The sequence below is a fragment of the Cygnus atratus genome, chromosome 1 (assembly GCF_013377495.2).
Source record: "Cygnus atratus isolate AKBS03 ecotype Queensland, Australia chromosome 1, CAtr_DNAZoo_HiC_assembly, whole genome shotgun sequence".
In the NCBI taxonomy this organism is placed as follows: Eukaryota; Metazoa; Chordata; class Aves; order Anseriformes; family Anatidae; genus Cygnus; species Cygnus atratus.
In genome coordinates this window covers 207,984,107-207,997,364 of record NC_066362.1, presented here as the reverse complement: position 1 = coordinate 207,997,364, position 13,258 = coordinate 207,984,107, and the positions used below count along the sequence as shown (strand labels likewise).

The 13,258-nt window shown below is 52.5% G+C and overlaps 1 protein-coding gene across 1 annotated transcript in view; it reads right to left on the bottom strand.

The window, feature by feature from the left end:
* CLPB (caseinolytic mitochondrial matrix peptidase chaperone subunit B) overlaps window positions 1–13,258 on the bottom strand; it is an 81,288-nt gene that overhangs the window by 56,448 nt on the left and 11,582 nt on the right. The window contains exon 3 of the mRNA XM_035571733.2: window positions 8,397–8,483. Coding sequence (XP_035427626.1) covers window positions 8,397–8,483 — 87 coding nt within the window. The remainder of the gene's footprint in view (window positions 1–8,396; window positions 8,484–13,258) is intronic.

Below are 13,258 nucleotides of genomic sequence, written 5' to 3'. Positions count from 1 at the left end.
TTCATCTGTCTTCCTGTCCTGTTCTTAGCGACTACCTTGAGATGAATGTTCTTCCCAGGCACTTCATCAGATATCACCTTTATGTGCTTCTGGTGACTCTCAGGAAGCCCTTTCCTCTTCATTCGTAGCATATACCTTCAGCATTGCTCTCTGGACAACAACCTTTCATGAAAAGTTTAGCAGAGTACCACGTGTGCTAGCTGCTCGGCAGTCTAAATGTGCAGGCAGGAGGTTATGGTGTCTGAACTGCTCAGCTCTCTCTATTAAGGGCCCTTTTCACCATTTCCCCCCATCTATAAAGCAGAGATAAGGAACATTTCCTGGGCTCTCAAGACAGCTGGGCGGCTCAAGTTTAATAAGCACTGATACGATCTCTTACTGGCAAAATTTGGCGTTCCAAAACCCTGGCCCCCGCTGCCAGCTCTTTTTTCAGGCTCTGGGATCCAGCTCTGTAAGCAGGAAGTGAAAGGGACTCACTGGCCCGATAACACCGTGCTGTACATCCAGCCTCCCTGTCCAACCGTCTTCCAATCTAACCTCCTGCTTTTGGGACGTGTCGTCCCCTCCAGGCACTTCTGCAGCAGCCAGCCCTTCCCGGAATCACAAATATTGATCGTACCCATCCAATTTGCAGGTAATGGGACGTTTAAGCAAATTAGCCTTTAGGAAAGGTAACAGCGGAATCAAAATGCAGAGTAACTGCGCTCCTCGGCGTAAAGCGTGTGAACTGGAATAAGCAAAGGACTTACAAAAATCAGATGGCACTAACAAAGCACGCTCCAGCAATCTAGCCTCTGGTTAAAAAATCCCAGTTAAATCTGGTTAAAAATCCCAGTTTCCCAGGGGGAAGAGGTGTCAAAAGGCTTCCCGGGTCAAAAGGCAACTCCGGGGATTAAGGAAGCTCTCTTGAAGCACTGCGAGGCTCTGGTCAAAGTGCTACAGAAGGCATCCTTCTCTTCTGTGCTAGCTCAGCTACTGGGTATTAATAAAGGGGTGGCTTTTCAGTGGAGGAGTCCCCGGTCAATATTCCTCCCGTTTAATTTCTCTCGGCACAGGTCGGGGCGGAAAACTCTCCACATCAGATACCCAGAGAGGGACACAGCCTAGAGCTGGCCTAGGCCCCTCCATAACTCACCTGTGCTCAACAGCCTCAACAAGCCGAGTTTTAATTTGCTGATCAAGTTTTCATTCGATTAGAGGCAGCGCCTATTCATCAGCGTGAATATAAATCCACACTGACCCTGCTGATGACTCAGAGGGCAGCGCTTAGCTGAAGTTCGCTGGGCAGTTCAATCGATCGGAGAAAGTGCTTTCTGCTTTTAATGGCTGGACCAACATATTGTTAAATAAATAAATACATCCATACAATGCAGGGGGTGGGGAAATCAATGACGAGGTGGCTGGACGTGGCTGGGGCTGCGTCAGGAGAGGCGCAGCGCCCGGACCAACCCGCCGGCAGCTGGGGTTGGTGAAGCACGAAGCCCGGTGATCCCCATGACCGTGAGTTAGCAGCACAATACGAAAACCTTGATGCGTTTTGATATGCGGCTGCCCCGAGCTCTGGTGGGAGCCCCAGGTCCTGCCTGGACACAAAGAGGAGCCCTTGTGTGGCGATGTCTTAACTCTGCAAAACTCAGCAGGGGCAGGAGGTCCGGGGGGAGCCGCTGTTTGCACACGGGTGTTTCTGTGGCTTGGTGAGGTGCAGGAACCTGCTGACAGCGTCTGAGTGTGCCTCACCTCCCGGACGCTGGATGCAGCACATCCCTGGGAAGAGGGGAGCGAGGAGGGAGAGGCGAGTTTTTTTTCTGCTGTGACTGTACCAGCACCCTGCCCTGCCTGGCCTGACTGCAGCTGGGTTACAGCCACCCAGCTTATCAGAAACCAGGGCGTCGCTCACGGGAATCTCAGGTGGGGATGCTGCTGGGGCGGTAGGAGTGGTGGTGTGGGGAACAGCTGCCTTGGCCTGTCCTTGGGTGGGAGGCACAACGCAGCCATGGCCGAGTGGACGCTGTTCCTCCAAGAGCTCTGCAACAGGACCCAGAGGGGGATTTGCTCAAACACGATGCCTCGGTTTACAGGAGCAAGCCCCCAAAATGCAGCATCCTCACGGAAGGAAACCACGTGTAACAACTCAGCTCTTTGACAGACAACACTAACGGCCACGTGCGCTTCCAAAGGCATCCAGATATCTTGCCAGCTCTGCTGCAGACAGCTCTAAAATAGCTGCCTGAAGTGAAAGGAGTGAAAAAAATCATACAGAACAGATGTATGTACCTAATATAGGTGACAAGGCTGCAGCAGTTAATCACGTCATTGCCTATAGACAGAAAGCAGCTCCGATAGGGCACCCTTCACTGTAAGTCTTGGAACATACCCACCAGAATATTACTATGCATGATGTACTGTTATTACCAATATAAAACATCTGTACAGCACCTTCAATGCAGTCTAGGTACGTGTGGAAGAGGCACACGTCCCAGCCTTCAAGAGCCAGCGATCCACGCCAGCACAGAGGGAGAGCCTCTCCCCAGCTCCTCTCTGTACGGAGAGGTGGAGGAGGGCGAGGCAAGGGAAGGGGCTAGGCTGGCCAGGCACTGCTGGTTCTGGTTCCTCGTGAGAGCCTCTGGCCCCCAGCTCTGTCATCTACGCAGAAAGACAGGGAAGGAAAAGGATTGCTGAGGCACAGAGAGGAGTCACTTGTCTTTGGTCATTGCCCTCCGAGTCCTTGGCAGGTAGGTGTTGAGAAGGAAAGGCATGGAAAGGAGAAAAGATCCAGACCTGAAGATGAAGGCACAAGGAGAAAAGGGTGTGCAAGAAGCCAAAGCTGCAAAAAGAAAATAGGGGAGAGGAGAGGATATTGGAACAGCTAAGGGAGGAACCAGAGGCTAAAGCCCCTGATGAAACAAGAACATGTACATCTGGGAGGCAAGGGTGGGAGCTTACACTGTGACCTGGATGAACGAGCAAGACTCACTGAAAAGCACAGGGAAGGGATGATTCAGCAGCACAGAGCACTGAGGTTGTCCCCTGCTGCTTTAAGAGAACACAAAGGGGTCTGTACTGAAGGACACCCATGGGAAAGGGAGCTGGGGACGAGCTTCCAAGAGAAAGCATCTGTTTAAATAAAGAAACGCTCTTTAGGTGGAGCTGAATTCTGTTCCTGTCCCTCCTCCTGCTTTCCCTGCACTCGCTGAGGGCATCTCGATAAGATCTCTGCACAGCTGCTCAAGGCACTTAGTGCAAGACTGAAGGGCTCATTTATGTGTAAAACAAGACGGGTATGTGAAAAAGGGCGCAGGAAGATGGACAGAAGCCCTGCAGTTACATATCAGCAAAGAGGAAAAAGGGAAGCTGGAAAGAAGAGGACTTGTGTGCTTAACCTGAGAAAACACACGCAAACTCCCTCACAGCAGGCAGCTGTCTGCCTCACTCCCACCCGCACTCCCCCAGAGCTGCACCTTCTCCTAGCAAACACCCCCTGGAGCAGAGACCTCGCTGTGACAGAGGGCCAGCCGCAGCCAAGTCGTTTTGTGTTCTCTCCCCCCGCTATAAAACGTGGGCACTGGTGCTGCTGAGAAACCCGTTACCTCGCTATGCGGGGCTTGGACGGCTCCGAGGCAGTCCCCGTACAGCCGTGCCCTCCTCCCCACCCCGGAGTTACGCCTATAGCTCCGCCATGTATATGGCCAGCTATGCCTAAAGCTCTGGGAGCCCTAAAATCATGCTGACTGCTTCCCCTCCCCAGGGCACTGGTGCGTGCTGGTTGCATCAGTGGTGATGGACAGAAGCAGAACAACGTGCGTTTGATTAGAACTACCTGATCTCATCCCACCGGGGCTGGAAGCTTCCAAGCCGCTCTGTGCCTTAGTTTCCCCCTCTGCAGCACCCGTCTGCAGAACCTCTACTGCATGAGGGGCTGAGGGGTGACTCACTATTTCACCGTCGTTTCACTTCTGATGGAACAACACAACCCGGAGTAGCTGTATTCGGAAGAGAAAGGCAAGACATGACATAACAGCAGTGCCCACAATTCTCTGAACTGGCTACAGAGAGATGGTAACAGGACAGGAGACACATGGCATTGTCACTGCCACTTCTGCTGGCACGGATCAAAGCGTGCTCGTGTTCTCCTGAGGTGCACAACGGAGCCTGACCCCAAACGCATTTCTGAGCCGGTAATTTTACCCGGTCTGCAGGTCACTGGACTGTAAGCGCAGAGGTACTTAGCCTGCTGAGGTACTAACTGCTTTGTTTTATTTTATTTATGAAAGCTTATTTTAATGCAGGTACAAAACCCACAAAGCTCTCAGCAAGCATTTAATTAAAGCTTAATTACTATAAATACGTTAAATGTGCAAAGCTAGCAGGTACAGCCAAAAGAAGAAAGCCCCTAGCAGTGTTTTTCACACAGACCATAAATCCTCCCTCTTAGCATGGATGTCTTTCCATGAGAATTAAGAAACCGTTTTAAAATAGGTCTTGAGATTCGGAAGAACGGGCTTTCACAAATACTAAAGAGGAAACAGACTAGGAGCAACTCCAAAAGGAAAATTTACATGAAAAGTAAGGTGCGTGTGTGTGTACATGTGCACGGCCACCCACCTGGGTTACTCTTCAGGCCTTAGCAGGGACGCAGGGCTGTAAAACAGCACTGCAGAATGCAAGAAGTGGCAGCTACACGTCGTTATGGTTAGACTAAAACCAGCACCACTGCATCCTTAGCTACGCTAAGGCTCCCCCAGCAACAGGGATTACAGCAGAAACCCTCCTTTGCCTGTGTAAACGTGGTCACAGCTGATCTGTCTCTATCTCAACCCGGTTACAAGCTGTCTTATCACAGAGCCGAGGGATTTGGAGTGGGGCCCCTGCTCACTTATACAGAGCAACCACGAAGTCGATCTATCCACGCTTCAGGAAAGGTCTAGAACAAGGAAACACACTTATTAAGAGAACAAAAAACGGAACACAATTCATCCTACAATATTTTTATATCACCTACATTATTTTATATAATCTAAATTATCTCATCTAAATGTATATCATCTAACAGCAAAATCAGACGCCATACTGCAGTCCTTAGCAGCCTCCCTTTATTTTTGTAACTGGCATCTCAGCAATGTCTGGGGGCTTGAACTACGACTGGCACTGTGCGCTGTGGCCCTGGGAATTCGTAGTGCAAGAGAGAGCCCCAGTGGCATACAAAGACACATACAGCATTTAAAGGCCAGTAGAAAAGAAATAACTCCCCCAAGCCACCCAGCAGAGACCGAGTGGATCCCAGACATCGCGGTAGCCCAGTCCCTCTCCGGTAGATCACACAACTAATTCTTCTTGTTCACATGTCCACATTTTCTACAAAACGTGCTGCTGAGGCTGACCCAGTGCAAGCAGGGATGTCAGCACTGAGCCACACTCTCCCGAGGCACTGCTGAGGCCTTGAAGTGCCGAGAGCACGCCCTGCAGCATGCATACCGCCCGCCCTGCCCCACTCAGCAGGGCAAAGTGCCCGGTGCTGGTGCTACAACGATCCCCACCCGCAGGAGGTGACCGATCTCCCGGTGCACAGGCAGCGGGGACACGGCACCTCTGCCTGGACCTCACGCTGCTGCAAGTACCAGCGCTTCTCCCAGCGCACGCAGTGCTACGAGGCTAAATCCAGGAGGATCAGGGGCGCTTTGGGATTCCATGGGAAAGGCTCCACTTCAGCACGACGTCAAGCCAGGACTCTGCTCCTTCCCAGCTACACACCCTTGAAACCTAGCAGCAGAAACGCAAACCTCCAGTGGCAACCCACCAGGATCGCTACTCACTGCCTTGGGATGTTTTGGACACAGGAAATTTTCAAGAGGAGGAGAATGATCATTGTTTCATTGAAAAAAGGAAAGACAGACCCCAAAGATCCCTGCTGGCACCTGGGATTTCATCTTGTAGCTGATGGCAGCTGACAGGAATCATTAATGCAGTGCCTCTGAAATTAAATTAAACATATGGACTGTAGCTGTCTAATTGGAAGAGTGAGGGCTGTGAAAATTGGGAAACATTACGAAGCTAAAGGACAGGTCACGGAAATCTCCAGCAGCACAGCAGAGACTTGAAACCATAGTTCCACTTTGAAAAACGACTTGGGAAAGACAGCAATTTGGGGCTGAAGGCTTACTTTCTCTTAGTGGCTCTAACACAAAAACACTCATTTCAGCTACCGGCGTCACGGCCCCCTGAAGCCACGCTGGGTGGCTCGCTCAGGAAGCAACAACATTAAAAAAGAAGCGCTCGCAGAGCAAGCCGGCGAAGCAAAATTGAACGACCTTGTACTTCTCGCAAGCTAAAGGTACAGACCCTTGCTCAGCGGCTGCGTCTTGAGCACCTCCGAGCCACTGGTGACCTCTCTGCTGACGTCCGAGCCAAAGACCCAGCTCACCCCCCCCAGAGGCTTTCTGACTGACGAGCTGAGAACCGAAAGTCCTAACAACTTGTGACCCACAGTCAGCTGCTGCGGCTGGACAGACCCGTTTCAGATTATCGCTCTTTATGATGGGACCACATTCTAGAAAAAAAAAGTTCTGCATCCTTCTGCAGAGCGGAGTAAGTCGTATTCAGACCAGTCCCCAGCCGAATGTGTAGAAAAGGACTGTGAGAGACCCAGAGCACCAGCAGGCACTGCGTTCGGAAGGGAAAAGCGAAGTATTTAAAATTCTGCGGGCAAACCTGCGCTATTGAGCCAAAGCCATCAGCTCCCCACGCTCGGCTTTCTCCACTCCCACATCCGACCGCACACACAACGCCCGGCTCTGGCGGGCCCAGGTTAAAAAGGTCAGCCTGCGGACTACATCTGCGAGCAAACGATTTGGAGGGAACCGCGAACACTGGGCGCCGTGTTCCAGCTCGCTACACTTCCCAGCCAGCAGCGGGACCCCACTGCGGACGTTACAAAGCCAGCAGCAGTACGGAGGGCCAAAAACATGTCTGGCATCACCCCAGAGGTGGCAACAGAGTTGTTACACCAGGAGTAAGCTTGGCGGGCTGGCGTTAATGTTTGCCTCCGTGAAGTATCTAATTACTCTGTCAGTATATTGTCAGAGATAAGTCCTACCAAGCTTCAGATACTCAAGGACTTCTGATTTTCAGTTAAAGCCCATATTCATCCAAAATGTGGGAAAAATAAACACAATTCACGCCCCACGGCCAGCGCTGCTCTCCTGCCAGATCCCCAGTACGACGCACTGCTGTTGCTCTGCCAGCCCGTAGCCAGGGACCAGGCTGGGTGCCGAACGCCTGGTGCTGCCTCGATGTTTTCATTAGCATTTCTACCTGATTTTAGGCAATTACTGTACCGTGAACGGCCTTTCTCCCCGTCTCCTCTTAGCCTTTGCAACTTGGGAAGCCCTGTTCTGGTCCACCAGTCACTTGGAATGGTCAACAGTCGTCACACTCCATTGCTGACCATTGTCCTCCGGCAGAGGTGGGAGGCTCTGAAGCCCGTCCCTCTGCGGACGGGCAAACAACGGGGCCCGTTGCTGCTCGGACATCAAAGTTAAACAAACAGTCCCAAGCCCCCGCCTCTGTGCCCGTCTTAAGGAGCTCCCCGAGGAGGTCACGACTTTCAGCTTGTCATAGCACACATCAAAGTTTGCACCACACACGAACTCGGCACACGGATTCGAATCGTGTCGCCCGAGAGCGGATATTCGGCCTTTGTGCCCTGCTTTAATCCTGTGTTTTCCCAAGTAATTAGGCTTTTTTGCTTATGAACTTGTGACTAAGTAAAGCATCCCTGAGAGGGTGTAACATCAAAGCTCATTCTCCCGCCTGTCCCACGTTTTCTAAAATTGGATTTCTCTTTCTCTTTTTTCTTTAAATAAAAAACTAATTGAATTTAGTTGTAGACTGAATATATTTAAGAGTGCCTTTAAAAGGTTACAAGAAGCCACAGCGATCATCATGGGAACTAAGGAGGGAGGGCACAGCGTTCAGCCTTTTTGCTTCATAAAGGCCTAGCATGAAAGGCCCAGCAAAGGCCCCGCAAGCTAGGAGGGACGCGGCTGCTCTTACGGAGCTATTTGAGCCCCTGGCTGATGGTCTGGCGTTAAACTACCTGCCGAGTAACATCCCGGGGCTACACACTCATCAGGTGCCAAAAGTGGCGTGCTGCCGTGGAATGGCCCTGTCAGCTCAGCGGTCACCTCTCAGACTGCAGAGCAGCCGCCCTCCATCTGCCACACAATGCACGCGGCAACGAGGAGCGAAAAGCTCCCTCGGGTCCAGCTGCACAACGCGCCCCAAACCGCCCAAACTTTACAGAGACTCTCTGCGGAGCTCAGCATGACCTTATCAAACGGGGAGGCAGCTACGGAAGGAACTGACCCCCCAGGCGATGGCGAGCGCTGAGACAAACGTACCTGGAATTTCTGTTGATAGCCGCCACCATGAGAGCAGTCCAGCCAAGCCTGTGCCTCGCGTTGACGTCCGTGCCTTCCAGCAATAACCTGGGCAGGAGGGAGACAGGGTCAGGAAGGAGGAGCAGAGACAGCACCCCGAGCACACCGGAGCTAATGACACGACAGAGTGTTCCACTTGGCAGGCACCCGTTCCAGGGCAGCCTCGAAGACCCACCATGAAGTCAGTTCAATCCAACTTCTCAGCGGCTATGAAACTCAGACAGACTGGTAGGTGACACCAAGTGCTGTCCTTTCAAATGGCCCAGTGCCAGCTGCCTTGATTTCTTTTTTCCTCATTTCCTTCTTCTGTTCAGCCTAGCACCCAAAGACCCAACCAGCAGCATGATGGAGAGAGAAGCCGATTAACCTACAAGCTAATGACATGTTTGAATCGTCAGCCAGCGTTGCAACCGTAAGGATTTCAGAAGCAGCTCAGGAGATCTCCAAAACACGTGCCAGTAGGAGATGTTTTGCACTTCTCATTCACAACAAGAGAACAAACGAAACAAACTCAAAAACTAAGAGGCATCAAATCACAGCCCCACAGCGTGGCTGAGGTTGGGGGCACCCCTGGGTGCCGCTGCTCGCCCCCTGCCCCAGCAGGGCCCCGCGGAGCCGCTCGCCCAGCCCCACGTCCCGGCGGCTGCTGGAGACCCCGCGGAGGAGCCCCCAGCCCCTCTCCATGCAGCCTGTGCCAGGGCTCCGGCGCCCGCCCGGCACAGCAGTGCTGCCTGGGGCCCAGAGGGCACCTCCCGGGCTCCAGGCTGGGCCCGGGGCCTCTGCTCCTGGCCCTGGGCACCCCTGGCGAGAGCCCGGCTCCGGCCTCTCCAGCTTCGCTGCCCTTTCTACAACTTCTGACCCCGTAATCCATCATTCTTAGCACCGGACTCCGAGCACTCGCCTTAGGACAGTGATGTATCACCGACAAACTAACTCACCCAACCCTGCTCACTTTCACGGCCAACCAAGGGAACCCAAGAACCTGCCCTAGCCAAACCCAGGTGAAGCCAGGGGTCTAACCCGCCCCAGCTGCGACCACTTCCCCGCAGCTAAAGGCAAGGGACAGATCCCCGCAGAGGCTAACTCTGCTCGTCCTACACCAAGTGCAAAACCCAGAGGGTACGAAGGGAGCGTCTGAAAGTGCCGTTGCCTCCGTTGCCCACAAGGCAGGAGGGAAGTTCAGCCTTCAGGCGCAACTTGTGGAGTGCCCGAGTTAAATGAGGTGAGACAAGGTCCGAACCCTACATGTTCAGGTGCAGCACCACGATCCCCTTCCCGTCCCAGAGGACGGCGTGCTGCAGGAATTCAGCCAGGACGGCCGAGGGGGAGGTTTCAGAAAGCAGGAAGGGCTACGGCTCGTCCTCCTTCCCTTCCCCAAACGGAGGCTGTTCCATCTTCCCGGTGTGCATCACTGCACAGCACGTCCTTCGTACAGCAGGGATTAGCTACCGCTAACCCCAGGAGTTGTGAGGCACAAGTGAAAACAAGCCAAGTTTCAGCCGTGCAAGCGCCAGACTGGTGCTAAGTATTTAAACCGCCGCCAGACCCGCAGGTAACACAACTGCACAACGGCAGCCGAGGCTGCTCATGTGCACTGAACGTCAGATCACTCCTTTAAGGGCTCAGACAGGGTACGTGTCTGAATTCGGCTACCCTCTTCAAATTAACTGCCCTCAGCCTGCTGAGGTGGCTACCATGTCGGACGGTTCGTAAAGACTGCTGGGGTAGAATTAGAGAAAAGGAGCGAAAAGCTCCCCTTCTTTCCTAAAAAAAATAATACATAAAAATCATCTTTCTACAACTGGAATGACCATAAAGCAAAGCGCAAACACTAGCCTAGCACACACCCACAGCTGGACACAAGGTCTGTGCAAGCCTTCCTCCACCTTGTCAAAACCCCTCCCCGTGGTTTCACTGAAAACGTACCCCAAGAACAAACACGTTCTCCAACCCTACAGTTACCCCAAGCAGCGATACCAGCGCCCAAGCTTTGGCTCATGGTTGAGCATAGCTGAATACTGGTCTCCCTGCTGGTGTGAGACACCAGGAAACTGTTACCCAAATTAGATTCCTAAAATGAGGTCCTCTTTGCTCCCCTCCAGCCGTACCTTTGTACCCTATCAGAATGAGACTGGGAGCATGAGAGCGTGGGAGGCAACAGGCAGAGGACTTCAGGAGGCACGCTATGCACATCAGCGGGTACCAAGGAGTAATTTGCTCCAGCCTTTTTTGACGAGAGAGCTACCAAGTGCTCTGAGCTGCTCATCAGGTTCTTGAACTGAGATGCCACAGCACTGTGACAAGTCCGGAGCCTGTAAGAGGCGCCGAGCCCAGGCAGGAAAGGTGTCTGCAGTGAAATCTGCAAGATAGCATTGCAACGGCCAAAAAAAATAAACTAGTAACCAGCAGCCTTCAGTTGTGGTTCCTGAGTATGGCTCAGGAGGCCGTGATCCCTGTAAATGATCCACAGCACCAACAGAAGACTTACGCTCTCTTTACCAGGGTTACAATTGACAGCTTAACGATAAAGAGCTGTGTGACAGGTAAACAATAGCCCCTTGTTCCACAGCAGCTTGATACTTGATACTGCGCGGTAGCAAAGGAACAAGTTCTCACACAGAACCCTTACCGGATCCGTGCTGCACACACGTGCACGCCACCAAGCCCCGGCAGGTTCAGCTCCTGCACTACCAAGCGGTCCTGCGAGCTGCACGGCACCAGCCTCGGCTCCCCCGGGGAAACGTCCTTTTGCTTCCCCTCTTCTGGCACCTAACCACCGAGACCGAACGACAAGCGTGCTCCCAGCTCTGCTGCAGGAAGAGCGCTCTCAGGCAGCAGGTTACTTAAAGGACAAACTCGTGTGCAGCCACAAAGCTTTCTGACCCCGTAACAGAGCTAGGACGTGTCTAGGTGATGGCAGCCCGCATGCTGGGCAGATCGCTATCTGCAGAGATCCGCTCCCGTTGCAGCCACGCACACGGCCGGTGTTTGCGCTCGCAGCAGAGATCAGCGAGGTGGACGCGGACCCGCGGCCGCTGCAGGTCACGGCAATTATGTGCTCTTGCTCGGAGGGATGCTGCCCGCAGCAGAAATCCACACCACAGCTCCATCTGTGCGGGCACGGAGGGCTGCCGGCTCCCTCGGACAAAAGCCCGACAGCCTGCCCTGCCCTGCCCATCGGAGGAGCCGCTCCTGCCTGCACACGGCGGGGGGGGGGGGGGGGGAAACAGCAAGAGGCCGGGGAACCCCACATGGAGATCTCATCACCTCTCATCCACCCCGCCCTGGGCACTTTGAAAATTTCCCGTATTGCCATCGTGCTGCCAGCCAGCTCACGCCGTCCTCCGAGCGGTACGGAAGGTCACGTACAAGTCACGTCTGAATTCGGTTCTGTTTACTCGGCCATTCCAAAAGTACTTTGGATGCAGCAACTTCCACCCCATCCCCTTTCTACAGCGTCTCAATTTGACGGTCCGATAGGCCACGTAACACCCGGCAAACAAAAGAAAGTAAAATATTAACGCCACAGAGGGAGAACCTGGCGGGAGCCCAGGAGAGGAGGAGGAAGCGCGACAGGAAACCTCCGGAGGCACGGCAGGTACAGCCCCGCAGGCTTGTAGCTCACCCGACACCTCGCAGCCACTTGTGGGTGTCTTTGGGGCTGTAAATAACACAGTGCACAGCCTGACAGCACCCCTTGCACTCACCGTGGTGTTGGGATGATGCAGGAACAGAGCTACAAGCTGAACGTCCCCCACCCGCCAGGTCACTGCTGCAAAAGCTTGTTTTTACCCCCAAAACAGAGGGCAGTTTAATGTTTGTTGACTCCTGACGGTGAACTGCAGCTAAACATTTCAGTGTGGTGAGACGGAGGACAGGACGGCAACCTCAAAGTGCTCTGGAGATGCTAAAAACTACTTGGTAGCTCACTGGAAGGCTTCTTTTCTCTGCACGCTTTCTTTTCCTTTTTTTCTTTTTCTCTACACACTTTCTGGAAGTGCACATTGAACGATGAATTATCTTCCTTCTCAGATTAAAAAAAAATAATTAAGTAAGATCTTAGCGCGGCAGTCAAACCTGTTAAAACGTGGTGCACCCAACAGGAAGGATGCTGGGGCCTCTGCTGCAGGATTTGATTACGGGCTCGGAGCTCAGATATTAGAATTAATCAGGTAGTTTTCCATTCAGGAATCCAGATAATCGCCAGCATCTGGAATGCCACATGACCGAGCCTAGTGGAGAGCATTACTAGCATCAGATCATCTGGCATAATACGCATTGACATTTCATTTAGGAGCTGGATTTTTTTTTTTTTAAATCACTGCAAGATGCTCAGCAACTTAACAGATTTTCTAGACAACTGAACTTTATGTTCAGGGTCTTCAAGCCTATCATTAATTTTTTCCCCGCCTGATTTAATGATATGACAATCGATAAAGCGACGACCACTGCTCAGATCCTAGACAGCCAAATGTATTTACCAGCAGGAGTATTTTTTTTAATTAAATAAACTCCTCCGATCAATGTTTAGGATGTTTATCCACATTTTAACCAAATAAGATCCAGGACACTCACTCTTACCTACTAAGCAGTTTCTCGTGCGTATATGGCTCTGTTAGCACCCTTTTGGGTGTTTCTACTAGCAGCAGGTACCCTAAAGACCCCGAACAACACGGGTGGAATGAAAACATGGCTTTGAGGCAGGGCAAGGTGCTTTTTCTGTTGTTTGTTTGTTGGAGCGTGTGCGTCTTAAGGATTAGAGAAAAACCTCACGATTTTAGGGCAGAAAGCTCGGCTGCTTCTCCAGAGTATTCTGCGCAAGC